The sequence below is a fragment of the Aegilops tauschii genome, chromosome 3 (genome assembly GCF_002575655.3).
Source record: "Aegilops tauschii subsp. strangulata cultivar AL8/78 chromosome 3, Aet v6.0, whole genome shotgun sequence".
Classification (NCBI taxonomy): domain Eukaryota; kingdom Viridiplantae; phylum Streptophyta; class Magnoliopsida; order Poales; family Poaceae; genus Aegilops; species Aegilops tauschii.
In genome coordinates this window covers 589834450-589857922 of record NC_053037.3, presented here as the reverse complement: position 1 = coordinate 589857922, position 23473 = coordinate 589834450, and the positions used below count along the sequence as shown (strand labels likewise).

Genomic DNA, 23473 nt, shown 5'->3' with positions numbered 1-23473 from the left:
TCGAATTTGCAATTTTTTTGATATTGACGGCTTAATGAGAATTTTTTTACAAGGTCTTCCTTTCCACGGTCCTTTTAGGCCAACTCCACCGCGCGACCCCAAACGGACGTCCGGTTTGGCCGGATTTTGTCCCTTTGGGGCGGCAATGGGTTCGTCCATGTCCGCGTTTGTCCGATGGGTCGTGGGTGCGCTCAACGCGCGGCCGCACCCCAAAACATGTCCGGGGTGGACGTGAATAAAAAAAAATATAAAAACTAGAATGAAATGACTAAAAAAGTAAATAAACGCATTAAAAAAAACATAAAACATATATAGGGGTCACGGCCACAAAACGGCCCAGTTTCTCAGTCCACTTAAACGGCCCAGTTTCATAATTAACATAAAAACAAAATAAAAAACGCCTCCCGCGCCCTCCTGCCGCGCTCGTCGATGCCTTGGCCGTCGCCGTCTTCACTGGCCGCCGGTGTCGTCGTCGTCGCTGACGAGGTCGACGTAGGCTGGCGGCGTCCAGAGGTGGGCCGGCGGTGCGTGGTAGACGGGGGCGGGCTGGACGGCGGGAGGTGCCTGCACCACCTCCTCCCGTGGCGACGCCTCCCGCTCCGCTGACCGCGGCGACGTCGGGCGCCAGTTCACGCCCACATCGTCGGCCATCTCGTCTGCCGTGCATGACCAGTCCCACCCCTGGCCCACCAGGGCCGGGTGAAATGAGGCCATCGGCGGCTCCTCCATCACCTCCCCCTTCGCCACCATCTCCAGCTCGGGGATGGCGACCTTGCCGGCGGCGGAGCGGGCCATCATCTCCTCGAGGCCCTCCCACTGGCGCTCATCGTGCGTGCCTCGCGGTCGTGCTTGCCTTTGCGGCCGTAGTTCTATAGCCCCATGGCTGCGGGTGGCCGGCCGGCGAGTTCTTGGCTAGGGTTTGGGACTGGCGCTGTCGGGTTTCGAGGAGGCCGCGGAGTGGCGTGGGGCAGTGTGGACGACGACCGGTCCACGGTTCCCGCTTAAAGAAGGACGTCGACCTTTCGATGTGCGGATGACAGGTGGGGCCGCCCGCTCGTGCGCATTTATGTGGGCGGGTGGGAGGTAGGTGGCCGCCTGCCACGCGGCCCCGACGCGGACGAGGTGCGCGTCCGTTTGGTGTCCGCCGCGACCCAAATCCGGCGCAAGTTTGCGTTCGAAATGGGTCGGCCCGGACACAAAACGGACAAGATGGGCCGCCTCGTTTGTCCCTTTTACCCCAAACGGACGGGGCTGGACATGATGGGGTCGCGCGGTGGAGTTGGCCTTAATGCTTCTGAGTATGGTGGTTGTCTGACCAAAGTCATGCTTCGAACTCTTTGGGTTTCACTTTAGTTAACATTGATACAAAATGCAATGAAAAGGGCTTGTAGATTTTATCTACACGGGGGTCAGGATTATGATTAGGTTTTAGGCTAGGCAGAGAAGGTCTGCGAACATTCCCACTTCGGAGTTTGCCATCAATGTCGTGCGCCGGACATAGAACCATACTCCTCCAAGAGGAGACCAAATCTAAAGCAGAAGACATGGAGAATTCTCTCGAGGGTATGAAGAGGTCTTATTATGGGTGTACACTAGTAGAAAAAGGGTCATTTGTCCCGGTTGGTAAGGGCCTTTTGTCCCGGTTTTTCAACCGGGACTAAAGGGTCGTTACTAATGCCCTAACCCTTTAGTCCCGGTTCATACACGAACCGGGACAGATGGGCCTCCACGTGGCCGGTGCGGCGAGCCCAGGCAGGAGGGCCTTTGGTCCCGGTTGGTGGCACTAACCGGGACCAATAGGCATCCACGTGTCAGCATTTCAGGGGCTGGGGTTTTTGTTTTTTTTTGAAAGGGGGGGGGGGGGTTGGGGGTTTTGGGGGGGTTAATTTAGGTGTTTCATATATTGTGTTAGCTAGCTAATTAATAGAGAGAAGTGTCCTCTCTTATCTCCGTGCTTGGTCGACGCTACGTACTATATACATATAGAGAGGACTAGACACCCTAGCTAGTAAGCAAATGAAGGAAACAGAAGATCGTCATGAACATATGCATACAGAGAGAAGTGATATCGACCACCTCTCCTTCTCCGAGAGATTGGTCAAACAACAAGTTCTCGTACATCTATCCGACACTACCGGCTACATATATACAATAATTATCTCTTACAATATAATCTCCTAATTATATATGAACACAGGTTCCACATAGTATTCTCCGTTTTCAGCGATCACGTGGTCAAGGAAGAATGCCGCCAATTCCTCTTGAATTGCTCGCATACGATCTGGTGCTAGGAGTTCATCCCGCATCCGAAAGATCTAATTTGAAGAAGGGGGTCAATACATATATATATATGAATAAATGAAACTCAACACAAATGATGGTAATAAAATAAAATTGTGAATATTATTGCTTACGCACTTCATATTGTTCGTCAGAGTAGCCCCGCTCACAGGTCGTGTGGCGGATGGACTCGCAAACGTAGTATCCACAGAAATCATTCCCTTGTTCCTGCCACAACCACTTTACAAGAAATAGAGGTCAATCTAACTGATAGGCAAGCATACTAAATGGTATTGATGAAACTAGCGCTTGAATCACTAGGAGATGCGCGGAACATGCTACTATAGTACTTACTTTCGGGTGTCTAAATTGCAGCTTCTTCGGCAGTCCCGGAGCTTTTTTGATGAATTTTCTCCAAACCCTGCCAGACAAAGAAAACAATTACTTGATATCAGGAAATGAACAAAGTTGCTGATATGGTAGATAATGATCGATTTAACTTACTTCTCGAGCATTTGAGTCATGTCCGCATAGTCCTGGGGATCTTTTCGTCTCGAGTCTAAGACGGTTACTACTCCCTGCTCAAGCTTAATCTCTAGGAGAATATAGTGGAAGCTGCGCACGCATGTATAAGTCATCAATTACATTACTATAACCTGGACTAATAAGGGAAACCGAATATGCACAAGACAGCAACACTCACTTGAAGTTGTAAGGAAAGAGTATTATATCTTTGTTTTCAGTTATTACCAACGATCGTAGCAAGTTGGCCTCGGTATTTTCGGCATGATATTTAACCTCAGTTGCATCTATGAGATTTGTGTTAATGAATCCAATATCACCGATTTGTCTCTTCTTCAATTCGGCGATCTTCAATCCGCATAATATAGTGAGGATAATTATAAATACATGCAATGAAAGAGCTGACCTATATAGAGAGACTTAATGACAGAAGTAGTACTACTTACAGACAGTAGCAAGTGACCGTTGATTTATCGAGGGCCTTTTGATTGAAAAACTGGAAGAACTCCTCAAATGGAACATTCAACAGTTCAATTCCAACGAGGTCATGCTCCTCTTTAACTCTCAGCGTCAAAGTATCCCTCCCCCCAGACTCTCTGCAGGTTTTCATGTACCAATCATGTAATCTTCGCATCATCGTTGTTAGAGATCTTTCATCTTTGACGAGAGGCTTCCCGTAATGGTATTTGTGTTCGTCCACCTCCAAGAAATCATAATGTATATCGTCGGGCAGGTAATCTCCAAGATTGCTATAACCGGCCACCATCCTCGGATCATTAGCGACGATGTCTTTAGACACCTTGAGCGGGGGGCACGATTGGTTCGCTTGTTCGCCGAGCTGGGCAATTTTTTTCCCAGCTCGTCGTTCTTTTAACCTTTGATCACTGACAGTACTTCCCGACCGCTCCGCTTCGGCAAATGTCTTTCCAATAATGCGCTCATAGTTGCCTTTCGGCGGAGACTTTGGTGGTTTTGTCAGGGCAGCCAGAGTGCACTTCGCTTTCATCGGATCTACCTTCTCCTCCGGAGGTGGATGTTTCTTTCCTTTCACCCCTTCAAAGAAGTTCTTCACTTCGGCTCGCACGATCTTCATGGTTTCCTCCTCGGTCCTCTCGTATGGTAACTTCTCTGGAGTCTTCAGAGAAGGACCGAATCTGTATTGCCTCCCGCCTCTGGCTGTACTGCTAGACGCCGGCAGAGCAGACGGAGCGGCTGCGGCTGTCTTCTTTCCTTGCTTACGAGGCGGAGGAGAAGGACTACGATGCGCCGGAGCAGCCAAAGCGGCGGCGGGTCTCTTCCGCCCTTGCTGACGAGGCGGAGAAGGAGGAGGCTGGCTGCTCCGGCGCGCCGGCGCAGGCGCAGAAGGAGGCGGAGTGTCACCACGCGCTGGAGAAGGAGGCTGAGTGCCCTGATCACTCGCCGGAGGAGGAGGCGGAGGAGGAGGTGGAGTGCCCACCACGCACCGGAGAAGGAGGCTGAGTGCCCTGATCACTCGCCGGAGGAGGAGGCGGAGGAGGAGGTGGAGTGCCCTTACTCGCCGGAGGCGTCCAGTTCGGAAGGTTGATGAGCTCCTTCCGCCATAGGCATGGAGTCTTCAGAGGAGAACCCAGCCGAGTCTCCCCTTCACCGGTAGGGTGGTCAAGCTGGAGGTCCTCAAATCCCTCCGTTATTTCGTCCACCGTCACCCTAGCATATCCTTCTAGAATCGGACGACGGTGAAAAGTTGCGCCGGGTTCAGGAGGTCGAACAGAGCCCACAGCCGCCTTGACTTTGAAGTTCTCCCATCGCGTCATAAGGTGGCAATGTGGAGACTCCGTGATAGCATCCACGGGGTAGCTAGCAGGAGCCGTCAAGACATGCTCCGGCTGAAGCAGCTCGGTGGAAGCCACGCTGCTTCTCCAATGAGATGGCGGGGTAGCTTCGGGGGTAGTTTCGGCAGGTCGATTGCTGCGAGCTACGTCTCGTTCCTCTAGCGCTTGAACCCTTTCGTGCAGCTTCTGAATTTGGGTCTGCTCCACTTTTTTCCTCCTCTCCTGGCTTTTGTAACCGCCTGCGTCCGGAAAACCAGCCTTCCACAGAACGGAGCCTGGCATGCCTCGTGTCCGTCCAGGGTGCTCAGGATTCCCGAGGGCCATTCTGAGCTCGTCGTTCTCTCTGTCTGGAACGAACGTCCCTTGGTGCGCTGCATCGATATAGTGCTGAAGCCTCTTGACTGGTATTCTCATTTGCTCGTCCGTCCAAACGCACTTCCCTGATACAGGGTCCAAGGTTCCGCCAGCCCCGAAGAACCAAGTCCGGCAACGGTCTGGCCAGTTCATTGTCTCTGGTTCGATCCCTTTATCAAGCAGATCATTCTCCGCCTTGGCCCACTTAGGCTGGGCTTTGAGGTAGCCACCTGACCCCGTGCGATGGTAAAGCTTCTTTTTTGCAGCATTTTTCTTGTTTGTCACTGACAACTTCTTACTCTTTTTCGATGTCTTGTGGGCCACAAATGCGGGCCAGTGATCTCTGATCTTCTCATATTTGCCGATGAATTCTGGTGTCTCTTCTTTGTCGACAAACGTTTTTAGCTCATTCTTCCACCTCCTGAATAGGTCTGCCATCTTCTTAAGAGCATGAGACTTGATTAATTGCTCTTTAACTGGCTTCTCAAGATCCTCCTCTGGCAGTAGGGTGAAATTTGCCTTCAGCTCAGTCCAAAGATCATCTTTCTGCATATCATTGATATAAGACACCTCAGGGTCTTCCTTCTTAGGCTTATACCATTGGTGGATGCTGATCGGGATCTTGTCCCTAACAAGAACCCCGCACTGTGCAGCAAATGCTTCCTTTGTCCGGATGGGTTCAATCGGTTGGCCGTCGCGCGCGATTGCTGTGATCTCAAACCTTTCATCCGAGCGCAACTTTCTCTTCGGGCCTCGTCTCTTTACCGAAGTTGTGCTCGATCCGGAGGGCTAGAAAAAAGAAGAAAGACGAGAGTTAATTAATATGTGTACATACCAAAACAATGAATGCATCAATTAGCTAGTCAGCACAGGCTTAACTAATATATTTACCTGGCCAGACTCTGTTCGGTCACCGGAGCCGTCACCACGGGCTCCTTCTTGCACCACCATTGGGTCACCGGAGCCATCATAATCATGTCTTTCCTCCTCCACTCTTCGATCAGCGTAGCCTGCTTCTTCACCCCGTTCTTCCAGACCATCATTGTCGTTAAGATACGACAAGGCATCACCTCCGGCTAAGATTATTTCCCCCAACACCTCTTTTGCTTCCTCGTCTCGTCCGTGCTCCATTGTTTCTGCAAATATTACAACATGGCAATTATTACACAAACATGACAGCAGGTGCATATATTAGTGCAAACGTAGACCTAGCTTATTCCGGGTTTGGGGTGGCCTCGGCAACGCTTCAAGGGTAGGGGCGCGGCGGGAGGGGGTAGGAGACCGACATCGTTTTTTTCTAGGGTTTGGGTGTCCTCGAGAGTTTTGGTCGAGCGAGAGGGCCGGGGGGGGGGGGGTGCTCCCATGGTATAAGTTATCACGGTCGAAGTTATCCGGGAGGGGGTTATATCGACAATGACGACATACATACATGGAAAAATAATGTTATCGGGGAGGGGCTAGGTCGAACCCCCCCCCTCGTGTTGAAGTTATCGGGACACGGGGTATATCGACAACGACATATCCGATAAAAAATAAGAAGACGAAGAAGAAATAAAAAGAGGAGAAGAAGATATTAATAGAGGAGAAGATTGAAGAAAAAAAGAAGAAAAAAAAGAGGAGAAGAAGAAAGGAATAGAGGAGAAGAAGAGAAAATAGAATATTCTATTTTCTCTTCTTCTCCTCTATTCCTTTGTTCTTCTCCTCTTCTTTTTCTTCTTTTTTCTTCTTCTTATTTATTTCTCCTCTTCTTCCTCTCCTCATCTTCTCCTTTCTTCCTCTTCTTATTTTCCTTTTTCCTCTCATTCTTTTTCTTCTTCTTCCTTTCCTAGCTAGATATATAAAACTTTTCTAAAAATGTAACTTTTGCATATATACATGGAAAAAATGTTATCGGGGAGGGGGTATATCGACCCCCCCCCTCGACCCTCTTTTCCTTCTTCTTCCTTCTTCCTTCTTCCTCTTTTCTTCTCCAACACAAAACACATCTCATCTCATCTCATTTCATCCAAAAATAATTCTTTGCATATGAACATACATACATTTACTTTTTTTCTTAAATGTTACATATGAACATTTTCTTAAATGAGCATATACAGCATATACAGAGCATTATAAAGTGAACATACATACATACATCGTAACAAAAAAAAAAGAAAAATAGGCCGGTGGTCGGCGACGGCGACGATGGTTGGCGGTGGCGCGCGCTTATGGATGGCGTGCGGGGACGGCAATGAGAAGGAAAGGGGATGAGGCAGGGGCTCAAAGCGCGGGGAGGGGTCGAGGTTGCCGGCCGGAATCGGTGCGGCGGCGGACGAACGGCCTCGGGGATGAACGGGTCGCGGGAGCCGGCGTGGTGCTTCCCCGCAGCGATGGCGACGACGGGCGCGGGCGACGGCGACGACGGGCGCGGGCGACGACGATGGCGTCGGCTGGGGCGGCGGGCGGCGTCGGGGCAGCCTGGCGGCGACGGGGCAGGGGCGACGACGGGGGCGCGCGGACGGCGTCGGGGCAGCGCGCGGACGGCGTCGGGGCGGCGCGCGGACGGCGTCTGGGCGGCAGGCGGCGTCGGGGCAGTAGACGACGTCGATCTGGGCAGCCTGGCGGCGTCGATGAGCTTGGCGTCGTCAGGGCAACTGGCGATGAGTTCGTCAAATTTTCCTAAGTGCTACTTATATACCCAGGCCTTTGGTCCCGGTTCATAGCACCAACCGGGACCAAAGGTCTTCTTTGGTCCCGGTTGGTGCCACCAACCGGGACCAAAGGCCAACCGGAATCAATGCCGCCCCTTTAGTCCCGGTTGGTGCCACCAACCGGGACGGAAAGCCTTGCACAGCGGCGTGGTGGTGGGAGTTTAGTCCCACCTCGTTAGCTGAGAGAGAGCCGCACCTGTTTATAAGGTGCGGTGCGCCTGAGCTGTCGAGCTCCTCTCTAAAGCAGGCTTACGGGCCTAACCTCTCTGTACATGCCTGTGGGCCTACTGGGCCTTCTGCGGGCCTGAATCCTCACCCATGGATGGGTTTCTAGTCGTATTCAGGCCGTGGTGGCCCAGTAGGTGGCATAATTTTTATTTTTTGCCTGGTTTTTTGTTTTCTTTTTTGCTTTATTTATTTTGTTTTGTTTCTACTTACAACAAAAAACTTATTTATTTTATTTTGTTTCTAATTACTTATTTATTTTACTTTATGATAATTCTTTTTGCTATTAAAGTTTCTAACAAAAAAAGTTCTTTATGAAAATTCTTTTTGCTTTCAATGATTTTGAACAGAAAATACTTCGATAATTTTAGTTGCATCAATTTTATATAATTTTAGTTTCAATAATACTAGAGGTTGCTTATAATGTTCTGAACAGAAAATACTTTGATAATTTTAGTTTCATAAATTTTATTTATGTTATTAAAGTTTATTTTATTTTGTTTCTACTTATATATTTTATTAAAGTTTATATTATTTTGTTTCTAAATACTTATTTATTTTATTTGTTATTTTTCATGCAATTTCAAATGAATTCTGAAAAGCATTTTGAGCTATAAGACCCTGAAATTGAAAAGCATTTCAAATGAACTCTGAAAAGGTTGAAAGTTGGCATGGTATCATCATTTCATCCACATAGCATGTGCAAGAAAGTTGAGAGGGTTACGGAAAAAACTGGATGCACTTCGTGTACAAAACGGACAATGGTATCATACTCGTCTGTTACAAAGTTGGCATGGTATCATCATAATAGTTGCGGGAGAAAGTCTTCACTTTTTCTTCGCTTGTGTCATTTGCTTATTGCGCCGTAACCATGGATAATCTTCATCGTTTATCAGGATGCTTGGGTCAGCCTTGACTTTAAAGGGAGGAATTTCATGAAACTTTTCATAATCTTCAGACATGTCTGTCTTGCCCTCCACACCCACAATGTCCCTTTTTCCTGAAAGAACTATGTGGCACTTTGGCTCATCCTATGATGTATCCGCTTCCTTATCTTTTCTTTTTCTCGGTCTGGTAGACATGTCCTTCACATAGATAACCTGTGCCACATCATTGGCTAGGACGAACGGTTCGTCAGTGTACCCAAGATTGTTCAGATCCACTATTGTCATTCCGTACTGTGGGTCTACCAGTACCCCGCCTCCTGACAGATTGACCCATTTGCACTTAAACAAAGGGACCTTAAAATCATGTCTGTAGTCAAGTTCCCATATGTCCATTATGTAACCATAATATGTGTCCTTTCCCCTCTCGGTTGCTGCATCAAAGCGGACACCGCTGTTTTGGTTGGTGCTCTTTTGATCTTGGGCGATCGTGTAAAATGTATTCCCATTTATCTCGTATCCTTTGTAAGTCAATACAGTCGAAGATGGTCCCCTGGACAACGAGTACAACTCATCACAAACAGTGGTGTCACCTCTGAGACGTGTTTTCAACCAACTGCTGAAAGTCCTGATGTGTTCACATGTAATCCAGTCGTCACACTGCTCCGGGTGTTTGGAGCGCAGACTGTTCTTGTGTTCATCGACATACGGGGTCACCAAGGTAGAGTTCTGTAGAACTGTGTAGTGTGCTTGAGACCAAGAATGCCCGTCCTTGCATATTATTGAGTCCGCTCCTAGCGTGCCTTTTCCAGTCAGTCTCCCCTCATACCGCGATTTAGGGAGACCTATCTTCTTAAGGCCAGGAATGAAGTCAACACAAAACCCAATGACATCCTCTGTTTGATGGCCCATGTAGATGCTTCCTTCTGGCCTAGCGCGGTTACAGACATATTTCTTTAGGACTCCCATGAACCTCTCAAAGGGGAACATATTGTGTAAAAATACGGGCCCCAGAATGACAATCTCGTCGACTAGATGAACTAGGACGTGCGTCATGATATTGAAGAAGGATGGTGGGAACACCAGCTCGAAACTGACAAGACATTGCGCCACATCACTCCTTAGCCTTGGTATGATTTCTGGATCGATCACCTTCTGAGAGATTGCATTGAGGAATGCACATAGCTTCACAATGTCTAATCGGACGTTTTTCGGTAGAAGCCCCCTTAATGCAACCGGAAGCAGTTGCGTCATAATCACGTGGCAGTCATGAGACTTTAGGTTCTGGAACTTTTTCTCTGGCATATTTATTATTCCCTTCGACGAGAAGCCAGTCGGGACCTTCATACTGAGCAGGCATTCAAAGAAGATTTCTTTCTCTTCTTTCGTAAGAGCGTAGCTGGCAGGACCTTCATACTGCTTCGGAGGCATGCCGTCTTTTTCGTGCAAACGTTGCAGGTCCTCCCGTGCCTCAGGTGTATCTTTTGTCTTCCCATACACGCCCAAGAAGCCTAGCAGGTTCACGCAAAGGTTCTTCGTCACGTGCATCACGTTGATTGAAGAGCGGACCTCTAAGTCTTTCCAGTAGGGTAGGTCCCAAAATATAGATTTCTTCTTCCACATGGGTGCGTGTCCCTCAGCGTCATTCAGAACAGCTAGTCCGCCGGGACCCTTTCCAAAGATTACGTGTAAATCATTAACCATAGCAAGTACGTGATCACCGGTACGCATGGCGGGCTTCTTCCGGTGACCTGCCTCGCCTTTGAAATGCTTGCCTTTCTTTCGACATTGATGGTTGGTCGGAAGAAATTGACGATGGCCCAGGTACACATTCTTCCTGCATTTGTCCAGGTATATACTTTCAGTGTCATCTAAACAGTGCGTGCATGCGTAGTATCCCTTGTTTGTCTGTCCTGAAAGGTTACTGAGAGCGGGCCAATCGTTGATGGTTACAAACAGCAACGCGTGCAGGTTAAATTCCTCCTGTTTGTGCTCATCCCACGTACGTACACCGTTTTCATTCCACAGCTGTAAAAGTTCTTCAACTAATGGCCTTAGGTACACATCAATGTCATTGCCGGGTTGCTTGGGGCCTTGGATGAGAACTGGCATCATAATGAACTTCCGCTTCATGCACATCCAAGGAGAAAGGTTATACATACATAGAGTCACGGGCCAGGTGCTGGGGTTGCTGCTCTGCTCCCCGAAAGGATCAATGCCATCCGCGCTTAAACCAAACCATACGTTCCTTGGGTCACCAGCAAACACAGCCCAGTACTTTCTCTCGATTTTTCTCCACTGCGACCCGTCAGCCGGTGCTCTCAACTTCCCGTCTTTCTTACGGTCCTCACTGTGCCATCGCATCAACTTGGCATGCTCTTCGTTTCTGAACAGACGTTTCAACCATGGTATTATAGGAGCATACCACATCACCTTCGTAGGAACCCTCTTCCTGGGGGGCTCGCCGTCAACATCACCAGGGTCATCTCGTCTGATCTTATACCGCAATGCACCGCATACCGGGCATGCATTCAGATCCTTGTACGCACCGCGGTAGAGGATGCAGTCATTAGGGCATGCATGTATCTTCTGCACCTCCAATCCTAGAGGGCATACGACCTTCTTTGCTGCGTATGTACTGTCGTGCAATTCGTTATCCTTTGGAAGCTTCTTCTTCAATATTTTCAATAGCTTCTCAAATCCTTTGTCAGGCACGGCATTCTCTGCCTTCCACTGCAGCAATTCCAGTACGGTACCGAGCTTTGTGTTACCATCTTCGCAATTGGGGTACAACCCTTTTTTGTGATCCTCTAACATGCGATCGAACTTCAGCTTCTCCTTTTGACTTTCGCATTGCGTCCTTGCATCGGCAATGACCCGGCGGAGATCATCATCATCGGGCACTGGTTCCTCTTGATCTTCAGCAGCTTCCCCCGTTCCAGCACCATTGGGCACATCGTCTGGTTCCTCTTGATCTTCAGCAGCTTCCCCCGTTGCAGCATCACCGTATTCAGGGGGCACATAGTTGTCATCGTCCTCTTCTTCTTCGCCATCTTCCATCATAACCCCTATTTCTCCGTGCCTCGTCCAAACATTATAGTGTGGCATGAAACCCTTGTAAAGCAGGTGGGTGTGAAGGATTTTCCGGTCAGAGTAAGACTTCGTATTCCCACATTTAGGGCATGGACAACACATAAAACCATCCTGCTTGTTTGCCTCAGCCACTTCGAGAAAATCATGCACGCCCTTAATGTACTCGGAGGTGTGTCTGTCACCGTACATCCATTGCCGGTTCATCTGCGTGCATTATATATAATTAAGTGTGTCAAAAACCATTACAGAACATCATGAATAGATAATTAAGTGACCAAATTAATAGAAGTTCATCATCACATTAAAACCAAAGTACATACATAGTACTCATCTAACAACATATAGCTCTCCAGAGCATCTAATTAATTAAACCATACATTGAAACTATGTAAAACATTTCAATGCGAAAACAAATGCGATCATAATCGCAACCAAGGTAACAATTGATCCAACGGCATAATGATACCAAGCCTCGGTATGAATGGCATATTTTCTAATCTTTCTAATCTTCAAGCGCATTGCATCCATCTTGATCTTGTGATCATCGACGACATCCACAACATGCAACTCCATTATCATCTTCTCTTCCTCAATTTTTTTATTTTTTCCTTCAAGAAATTGTTTTTCTTCTTCAACTAAATTTAACCTCTCGACAATAGGGTCGGTTGGAATTTCCGGTTCACATACCTCCTAGATAAATAAAATCTATGTCACGTTGGTCGGCATAATTTTCATAAACAATAAATGAACCAATAGTTATAAAGATAATATATACCACATCCGAATCATAGACAGGACGAGGGCCGACGGGGGCGGATACCAAAACCATCGCATTATATAATAACAAGCAATAAAATAGTAAGAAAATTAGACAAGTATCTATCTAAAGTAAGAATTTTTTTCTTTCAGAAAGAAGATAAGAACAAGAGGCTCACCACGGTGGTGCCGGCGACGAGATCAGCGCGGGCGATCGACGGCGGTGAAGATGGGAATGGGACGTGACGGGCCGCTAAACCTAGACAAATCTCGAGGAAAATGGAGCTTTGAGGTCGAGCTTCGAGAGGAGAAAGCTTAACTAGTGTGTCTCGGGCATTTCATCGAACACCTCATGTGCATAGGAGGTGAGCTAGAGCACCACAAAGCCCTCCCCTCGCCGGCCAGAGAAAAACAGAGCATTGGAGTGCTCTGCTCGCGGGCGAGGGGTATATATAGGCACCTCATTGGTCCCGGTTCGTGGCATGAACCGGGACTAAAGGGCAGCCTGTGGTCCCGGTTCAAGCCACCAACCGGGACCAATGGTGGTGGGCCAGGAGCGAGGCCCATTGGTCCCGGTTCGTCCCACCAACAGGGACCAAAGGGGCCAGACGAACCGGGACCAATGCCCCCACGAGGCCTGGCAGGCCGCTGGCCTCACGAACCGGGACCAGTGCCCCCATTGGTCCCGGTTCTGGACTGAACCGGGACTAATGGGCTGACCCGGCCTGAACCAAAGCCCTCTTTTCTACTAGTGGTATTAGGAATCTGAAAAAATCTCTCGAGAAGTAGCAACAGTTTGGTTGTGCTTTTCTTTGAAAAGGGTAGATCTACCACGATGTGTGTGTTATGCACAATTCTTTGCAAGAGGGCTGCAATGAACAATTATTCCTGCCACATGAGCAATGGTTTAGATCACTAGTGTAGAAATGGTTATACACAATCCTAATTAGTGACACACCATTTTCAATCCTTACCACCGCAATTTTTTCGAAATATCGGTGGCCTGGGTACATTTGGTACACCACCTGTAATAGGTTACTAGTAGCCTGGATTAGTTTGTACACACCACAAGGGAGTGGGACGAAGTATGTTGACCGAACCCATGTTAGTGCTGACGTGTACTATTTGGACATGCCACCAGTAAGCATACGAGAACATCTCTATTGTATATAGTTTCTACATATATATAGCCTAAATAAAAAATAATTTAGAACCTAACTAAAACATAATTAAATGAAATATAATTTTAAAAGTAAGCTAAATTATAAAATAAGCTAAATGAAACATAAATGAAAAATAAGGTAAATATAATACCAATTAGAAATTGAAATAAAATACAATCTGTAAATTAAATCTAAACTAAAAATAATCTAATGAAACATAAATTAAATGAAATATAATTTCAAAAGTAACCTAAATTGGAAAATAAGCTAAATAAAATATATATTAGCTAAATGAAACATATATAAAATACAAATTAATAAGCTAAATAAAAAATACTGGTGGCGTTGGCCCCATCGCCCAAACCACCAGTTTGTGGGCCTGGACCGTCGACGCGGCCCCTCGCTATCCCCTCTCTCAATTTCTCTCTCACACACATGTAGTCTCTAACCCTTCCCAAAATCTATCGCGTCGCCACATCGTCGATACCCTCCGCTGATATCGCCTCGCTATGCCACATCCCTCCTCACCATTGCAGCCGCCTCCATCTCCACCCCTCTTCCTCGTCACCCTCCCCTCTGTGCACGAACGTCGGTGCCGCCGCCACCATGAGTTCGTCTGTGCCAATTGGCAGCTTCGGCAACGGCAACGGCAACGGCGACGTCAATATGAGGGTCGTCGACACCGACATAAGCAACAATCGAGTAAGTTTCATAATAGTAGTCTTTTAGTTTGATGGCATGAGAATATATAGCTAGAGATAAGCAACAACCGAGCAAGTTCTCCATTTGGTTTGCCAATTTGTACTGATTAGTGCTTGGTTTGATTTTAATTTAGTTGTAGTGTTGAGCCAATAAGAAAAAAGAAGAGAAAAAAAGTACAACATGTACAACTTTTGAACTCAAACAACCATATAATGCCATGGAGTAATGATGCCAATTTCTTCTTTATAAATAGTAGTCTTATGATGCCATGAGAACATTGTTGAAGATGATAGATTGGAAGTAATCCATGGTAGATTGTTAGGCCAATTTTTGCAGGTTAAGTCTCACTCATTGTATATAATGTAACCTCATTCTTTGTAGATTATGATGGCCATCATTTGGTTATATATGTGTGCAACTAAATCATTTTTATGATAATTTTATTCCAAACATTTCATCTTTACATTCTTTGGGCTACATAGGATTCATAACGCGGGGGGGGGGGGGGGGGGGGGGTCTGTGCAAGCTGAAGAAAAAAATATGACGTGGACGGGCTCAACAAGTTGCTTCTGGCCTCTCAAAATTATCTTCACAAAGCTGAAGGCGACAAGGGATGAGCTGCACGATGGAGAGAGGTCACCTAATTGATGGATGGCTCAACTGATCGATGAGAGGGATCAGGTGAAGAAGGAGATGGACCAGCTGACGGTTTTATGTTGAGTTGACGTTGATCGAGAACTTATATTTTGTAATTAGTTGCAAAACTGCTATGTGCTTAGTTGATTACCTATCTAACTTGTTGAATCTATTCTAAGTTGTCAATCTACTATGCTTAGTTCAGTTATGTTGTTACGTAAATTGTCGTTAAGTGTTGTTGACGGAAGGGAACATCAACTTTTTTTTCCGCCTGGAATCTATATTGGTGGTGTGCTGTGAACATTCAGTTGTGGCGTGTCAATGCCACCAGTACATATGTTAGTGGTGGCGTGGAGATCCACACGCCACCGACAATTTTTATCAGTGGCGCCATACTAGGGGTGTCGGGTCGACACACCAACAAGATGCTTTTTGACACGTCACAACCAGATAGGTTTTTCTGCACTAGTGCATCATGTATTATATCCTTGATGGTAACAATAATAATCTCATAGTGTCTTGATTTCTCTTGGTGTACTCTTCAAACAGTTCATAACTAGGACCTTTTGAAGCAGCTTCTAAGAATGGCAATCCAACATTATCTATATTTGTTGTCACGATTAAAGCAACCTAGTACTAGAGAAGCTTTTTTTTTAATCAATTCTTATATCTAATTTCTTGTATTTAGGCACCAATTGCATTTTTACATTTTTCATAAAAAATGAATCAACCTAAATTTGTTCCAAAAGAGTGAAATTTGGCATGGGGTGGTATTATGGGTCTATTGGGAGGTGAAAAGTCTGATAGGAAATGACAACTGTTTGCTTGTGCTTTGCTTTCAAAAGGATGAATCTACCATGGTGTGTTTTGTATGCAAAATTCAATACAAAAGGTCTGCAATGAACAATCCTTCTGTTCGTGTTCGAACTGAAGTCTGAATCAAATATTTTCTGAATTAGTTTTTTGATGAAAAAGAACCGTTGTAGTCAATGGCAGGTGGAACACACATGTAATGTGAGTTTGCCTTTTGTCTTCGCAACCTCTATGTCGGAGACCACAGATATGAAGACTCTGATTTACTGAGTGGTTTACATGAGAAAGGGTGTACTTTGGTTCTGGCGTAGAATAGGTCTGATTGTTTATTTTTTTCATATATAGTCCACGAAAAAACCATCCACAAAACAGGCCAAGAGACGAATTCATATGTGCTAGAAAACAATATTGCCCTCGTCCATAAGCCACGCAGCTACATAAACCCAGCACCACCAGTCCAGCATGTCAAAGACCCAGCTAAATAAACCCAGCACCACCAATCGACCAATCCAGCACGTCTAAATACATCATCACATCCACCATCCATAGGATAGAACCGACGCACGGTTTTCTTATGTTTTCTCTCTACTAGGGATCAACTCAACTAAAGTAAGCAACATTTTCACCGTGCCAGCGAGACAGACCAGAGTATACAATTCTTCATGTCAAGGACTCATCAGGATACCAAATTCGTCGACGGGATTTGAAGCACGAGAGAGCAGGGGCAGGGAGACGTGCCTAGTTGTCACACGCCCTAAACAGAGTCAGCAGGCCCAGGAACAGATTGATGATGTCAAGGTAGAGCGTGACGGCAGCCCAGACATACTCGTCATACTTGTAGCGCTTGATGATGCTGCCCGTGTCATAGACAATGTAGCCACTGAAGATGAGTGCCGCCAGCGCGCCATAGATCATGTGAGAGAGCTTGCCCAGCGGGAAGAATATCTGCAAACAGAAGTCATGATCAGTATTTGCATTATAGAATAGAGAAGACTGATAGGTAAATGGGCGACACACCTAACTAGAGAAGGGAACGGACGGCATCTAACCTGAATGAACCCAAAGACGAGCAAAATCATCAGAGAAGCAAATAGGAAAGGACCAAGGAAGCTAAAGTCCTTGCCCCTCCTTGCAGCCCAGAAGGTGTAAGCAGTGAGGCTCAAGACAACCACAATTGTAAGAATCCCAGCCTGCAAAATGACCTTGCCTGCGCACATAGCGGACTATTTTAGCGGTGGTTCTTTATCAAAGAAAACCCATCATACCAACAAAGTACAAAACACACACATATATATAAGAGGACGGCTACTAAATGAACTAATTGCTTCCTTATCATCGCATACATCTCTAAATGAACTATCATGTAAATTTGACTAAACAATAAAGCACATGCATGCTAAAATCTGAAGTAAATGGCAGTGATGCATTGAAGAAGCAAACTATCAGCAACCTCCTGTGATGTGGTACAAGATAGAAAGAACCTTGGAATTGGTACAACCCCAAAATGCAGTGGTGAACAGTAACGCAAACACAAATGGATGACAGATCACAGAGTGCCTGTCAATATAACTATGTATTTTTAATCACTTTAATCCAATGAGAATTAACCAGCACATGCATGAAGCATCTATTGTCTTATCACAACACTGGTATGATATATCAACTGAAAATCCTTTCTATCTTGATAAAAGTTTAAGCTAGTCCTGCAACCTAAATCACGTCCTTGCCAAAACCATGTCAACTTGAGCAGCTCGGCTGGCATATTATTGGACAAATCGGCCCTTCAGATCAAAGTGATACTATCATAACACTATGTATCTTACAACAAATAGTTGCCGGAAGAAACAGTAAAAATATATGCAAGTTCCAACCAATGTTCTATGAAAAGCAAAGGTTACTGTTTGCCAATATCTTGATGAAAAAGTAATAGCTGAAAATAGCAAAGCAAGGTCTTCTAAAAAGGTAATGCTGCTAGCTGGCAATACTAGAAATGCTTCTAACTCAGACCAGCATATCAATCATAAATGGTGACCAACAACTACAATTTGCCCTCAACACAGACTAGGAAAATGCATCAACTACAGTCACATGGGCTGCCTGGCCGTGTCTACCATTTGCACAGGTATAGAAAATTGGCAGCGCGTGTATTCTGAACCCAGTCCACACGCAAACAAAATGCTTCACAATAACAGTATGAAAATATCAATTGCCGCACATGGTGACTAGCACAATTGCCACACGATAACAGTAGGAAGCTAATAGTACGAAAATATCTACTAGCCATGTCTATGTAATGCATTAACACAATGAGAGGGGCACTAAAGGCACATGGTGAACAGGCTGGGAGTTGGCAGATGTGACTCAAGAATCTGATGGTGCAGGAGCTATCAGATTCTGATGATAGCATGTGCTGATTTACATAAGCAGCAGAGCGACTCAAGAAGAAGCTAGGAGCTGGCAGCAGGAGCAGAAACAATACCGCTGGTAAAGGCACATGTCAAGCCCACAGAGAAGCTGATGGCCACTGTGAAGACGCCAAGAAGCAGCAAGTTGACTGGGTGCTTCTGGCGGTAGATGTGCAGCGGGCACAGCACTGCGTAAAAAAAACAAGCATTTTAGCAACTGGCACAGCACTGCATACAAAAAATCAACAAGCATTTTAGAAACAGAATAACTCCCAGCTGCAATTCACAAAGCTACCACGTCCCAATCTACAGTAGTAAAGCAAAATTAAGAGTGCATGGGACGTTCCTGCAAAAAACAGGAGCTGTAATCCATAGCTTTGCAGGGACGAGAATGCAAAAAAAGCAAAGGGAAAGTTAGTCCTGTCCTCTGACCAAGGCCCTCAAAATCAGACATTATTAAATCTTTTATTTTTTGCGGGAAGGACATGATGAAATGGCACGCATACAAATTGTTCGGAATGCCCGGAAGCAACGACCTTTTATTTTCAGGTGATTCACTCCAAGTCTTTATGCTTGCAGGCGTAAAATCAAGAAGGAGCTCCAGTGGCCAGTTCACAGAGCAAAACGAAAATCTTCTTCAGATCTACCAAATTGGGCCCGTGGATTCCGATAATTGTGCAACATATCAGTTTTCTGGCATTTAAAATGCACTTGTTGTATGTTGCAATTTAATTTCGTACAGCCCCTGTACACACATACTCTGCTTCTTTTACCAAGAAAAGGAAAGAAAACCCTCACTGCAATTGGATCACAAATTCGTAATGGAGGAGAAATGGTTTGAACTCTCACCGATGAAGGGGAGGATGAGGATGAAGATGTAGAGCCCGAGGCCGGCGTAGGAGGAGACGAAGAAGTGCGGGATGGCGCGGACCTTGACGACGACGACCGCGACGACGGCCGTGAGGAGAAGCTGCAGGCAGAGGACGACGTAGATCTTCCGGATGAGCGCCCAGCGCAGCTCGGGGCTCTCCGTCGTCCCGGGGTACGGCGCCGCGGTGCCCGCCTCGACGTCGCCGCCCGCCTCGATGTCGCCGCCCTTCATCTCGCCTCCGGAGGTAGGGTTTTCGCGGGAGGAAGGCGAGTGGGGAGTGGGGACTGGTGGCTGGTGACTGGGGAGGAGCAATGCGAACGGAGTCGGGTATATAGTCAGATCAGATGTCACACCGACCTGCTGGGCCCACTGGTCAGGCACAAAAGAATCATGGACGGTGGAAATGTTACGCGGTTTCCTTCTTGTCTTCTTGGAAAAAAAAGGGCAGATGCTATCTTTTTGTTTTTTGTTTTTTTAGAGAAGGGAAATAGATTGGACAGAGGTTCCACAGCCACACAAGATAGGTTTCTTCTTCTTTTTTTCGAGGAAAAACAAGATAGGTTTTTTTCTTGAGCAGTTTCGAACTTTGGATTTGTGGAGATGGAACAAGATTAGATTATGGGAGAACTCTTGGTTTGGCACCTCTCCTTTAGCTATGCAATTTTGGCATGTTTATACTATTTGCAATGAATAATAAAAATGCATCAGTGAAGTTTGGGATGGCCAAGAACTGCTCCTTCAAAAGGAATTTTGATAGTAGGCTCATGGAGCAATGGTATCAGCTGGTGGAAATCCCTAGTATAAATAGCCAAGTTGGGCATCGGTAACGATTTTAATTTGCTTTGTGATAATTCCGGGTTGCATCATTTTGTTTACCAAGGATGTGATACATATGAAAGTTTGACGCTTGAGTTTTTTAGTACTCTCCCGTATAATGTTGGTCTCATGCCAAATGTCTAGAGCGAAAACATTTCACCTCTTAGACCAAAATTTCAGCATGACTCTTGATGAGTGGTACACTCATTTTGGCTTTACCAACAACAACAATGACATCCGCTATGTTTATGATTATCTTCAATCGCACCGGATGCAATCCTTTTATAGGATGAGTTACCATGATTCCAAACAATGCATCCGAGTTTTATCTAGTGCTTCAAATGGTAGTGGTTCGCCATGGTCGTCATTGCATTCAAATTTCTGGAGTTGGGTACTTGTTACCTACTCACATGCCTAACCATTTTGCCATAGAAATAGACAATTGCATTATGTGCCACAGGAAGGACATGCGGCTTTTGACCAAGATGGTCTAGAGCCCGAGCAAGTTAATGAAGAAGACCTCGCCATCGACGAAGAAGAGGAGCAACCCCAAGAGGGGCAGCCACAACAAGAAGTCTACACCCACTTTGCAGACCTTCACAGTCTCCAGGGCTCCATCAATGACATGACCAACCTCGCCGAGTCCCTTCGAGACACGTCTGCCTACATGAACACAAGTTTCTCCAGCTGGAACCAAGGATGAGCTCCTGACCAACCGCCACAATGATCTCACCGGCTTGGGCTTGCAAAATTTTAAGCTTGGGGGAGGTTACTACCACGTCTACATCAAAATGTGGCAGTATTATTTATAAGTTGCAATGAGGTTGTACTTCATCTTGTTGAGCTTCAAACGTTAGTGTTGGTTTGTTCCAACACTTTACATTTATTTGCTTTCACTTTCCTTTTTTGCTATTGTGATTTTCCGTTTGCAAGTTAGTTTTCAAAAACTAAAAAATAGAATAAGTTTTGCTTTGCTCTTTATTTTTTCCCTTGGAATTCATTTGCATTCTTGTTTATATTTTAGAGGAGTTGATCTATGTCGTACAACGAGGAATGAAAGCTTAAGGAAGAGAAGTGTGTACATTCATGATCGTGAAAGGTATGTCCTACTACTCCAATCTTTTGCATTGGAATTGCTTAGAATAAATGTAGTAGTAGTATGTGTGATGAGCGCTAGTGGGAGTAAGTTCTTGATAATTAACACAAATGTCTTGTATAGTAGCAAAAGTAATTTTGTGGCCTTTGTTCTATTTAATCTAGATAACCAAGACTTGTCGTGACACTGTTTTTAAAAGTTGTCCCAATCAAGTATAACCATGCACAAGAGAAATTCTTCAAAGACTTGGGTGTTGAGAAAATTTGTAGAGAAGATAATGTTAGAGATATCAACCCCATATTGTTAATTTTAGTAGAGGAACTTAGTTGAAGAGTGAACGAGATTATGCCGAAAATTCTTGTTGTATTTATTATAACGTGCTTTAGCTTCTCACTGGTGCTATGGCCTTGCTAATATATGCATGTGTACGTGTGTAACTATGGCTTGGCTTTGGCCCTGTTTGTTTCAGCTTCGCTTGGATTTTAATCACCTGTGGATTTGCTTCAGTGCCGAAGCTGATTCTGGGAATCAGCTTTGCCACCAAAGTACACTTTGAGGTGCTTCAGGAAATTGCACTAAAAATGGCCCAAATCCATATTCAGCTTCACCGGCAAAGCTGATTCCAAATAGCTGTTTGTTTCAGATTCCAAATTCGGCTTCACCGGCAAAGTTGAATATGGTCCTAGAATCCGAAACAAACAGGGCCTTTGTCACCTTTCTTGATGCTCTACTAAGAATCCGCTGGCCAATGAATGATACACCAGAGTTTGGACTCGTATTTCGGCTATGAGTTTGTTCGGTACGTAGTGGCAACACCACGTCGAATATTATTCAGATTTCTCTTGAATGTGCGTGTATGTGGTAAATAAAGAGGACTGATCACAAGAGCTCGCAAGAGACAAATATAATAGTCCATAGTTCCCAGAAATTAAGCCGCTACGATACCTTATGCATGATCACTTACTCGACATAATCCCTTTCATGTGACAACCAAAGTTTCAGCAAACAATGATTGAAGCAAAGTGCTTGAGAGCCTTGAGGATGAGGCATTCATGGGTGTGTGAAAGAGTTACTCTAGAATCATGATTATCTTTACATACCTTTCACTCCCTAATTTATGTTTCTTGATGTTAAAGAAGAAGAAAATCTTCTGTGCATTCCGGGCAAGCAAGTGTTTACAAGAGAAATAGAATTGAGTGCTACCAAGTTATCTTATCTACTTGAGCAAGAACTTCCAATTGATTATCTTTGCTTTGCTAACACTTGCATAATAACCATGCCACCGCTCTACCTATACTAAGTTTTTAGGTTAATAAGCGGAGGGCTATCTCTAGGCGTACTGATCATAAGTGAACCAAAACTTTCACGTTATTTCGGTTTAAAAAATTGAGTTCCTTATGACTCAGATTTCTCTGTATGTTGCTCGAGGACGATCAAGTTTAAGCTTGGGGGAGTTGATGTGTGATATTTTTTACACTGCTCTACCCTGCATTTAAACTGATATATTTCATTAAAATCGTGATATAGGATCCAATATTGCCACTAATGTCTAGTGAATGCATAAGATTCGAAAAATCCTTCTTTTATTTCGTTTCCATAGGAACGGGGCTATTTATGGATGAAATCAAGCGAAAACTTAGAAAAGAGTAAAATGGAGATAGAAGGGAACATGGTGGCGGGCACCAAAAGAAACAGCATAAAATACGGTGGTCCATACGACCACGCCCGCTCGTATGAGTGGTCGTATTGCGTGGAAACCTATGCTCCTCATCCACCTAAACAACCTTTATAAACGTGCCTTCATCAAATGGATAATAGAGAGCCGCCGAAACAACTAATCTTCGTCATCACCATAGCCATCTTCATCAACCCTAGCCGCCACCATTTCCCATCTCCATAGCCATCAACTTCACCTCCAACATAGCTCTCAGCAATCTAGTCATATTTGTAATCGTGTATCACACACAACATCTATTGTAAGACATATTATCAATCTATCAACCCTCGTGATGTGTTTTTTGATGTGTTCTTCGTGTGAGCTGATCTCCAGGTGTGAGTAGTTCGGTAAGGTATGGGTTGAGGCAAAAGCCTTGCAAGCCTATGTATTTGTTATGGGGATCAATGGAAGGGCTTTGAATTAACATCTCGTATGTGTGAAATAGAATGGTTCCATAGTTGTCTCTTGTCTCGTTCGCATTCTTCATCCCTGCAAGTACCCAGGATCATGTAGTACGAGCCACGGAGAGGCTAAGGGCAGGGAGACCATTAAGTGTTATTTTGAAAAGCAGTGACATAATTGTTTTGTGCAGTAACACAGATCCTATTTCTGGGGGCACAAGACGTGTAGTCATAAACG

General features: G+C 45.4%; 1 protein-coding gene across 1 annotated transcript; it reads right to left on the bottom strand.

Moving 5' to 3' along the window:
• Window positions 1–16314: 16314 nt before the first annotated feature.
• Window positions 16315–19506, bottom strand: LOC109733472 (protein LIFEGUARD 2). The gene is made up of 4 exons (XM_020292696.4): window positions 19184–19506; window positions 18409–18522; window positions 16979–17136; window positions 16315–16874 (listed from the first exon to the last, which is right to left on the bottom strand). The coding sequence occupies exons 1-4, from the start codon at window positions 19434–19436 to the stop codon at window positions 16668–16670; spliced, it is 732 nt and encodes a 243-aa protein (XP_020148285.1). The 5' UTR covers window positions 19437–19506; the 3' UTR covers window positions 16315–16667.
• Between the last annotated feature and the right edge of the window lie 3967 nt (window positions 19507–23473).

Bases quoted from the DNA above. Each gene is read 5' to 3' on its own strand.
- LOC109733472 (XM_020292696.4), bottom strand. From the start codon at position 19,436: ATGAAGGGCGGCGACATCGAGGCGGGCGGCGACGTCGAGGCGGGCACC. The intron at 18,523-19,183 runs GTGAGAGTTCAA...TTTTTTACGCAG, and splicing joins CCTCATCCTCCCCTTCATCG to TGCTGTGCCCGCTGCACATC. The intron at 16,875-16,978 runs GTTAGATGCCGT...TTCTGTTTGCAG, and splicing joins TCGTCTTTGGGTTCATTCAG to ATATTCTTCCCGCTGGGCAA.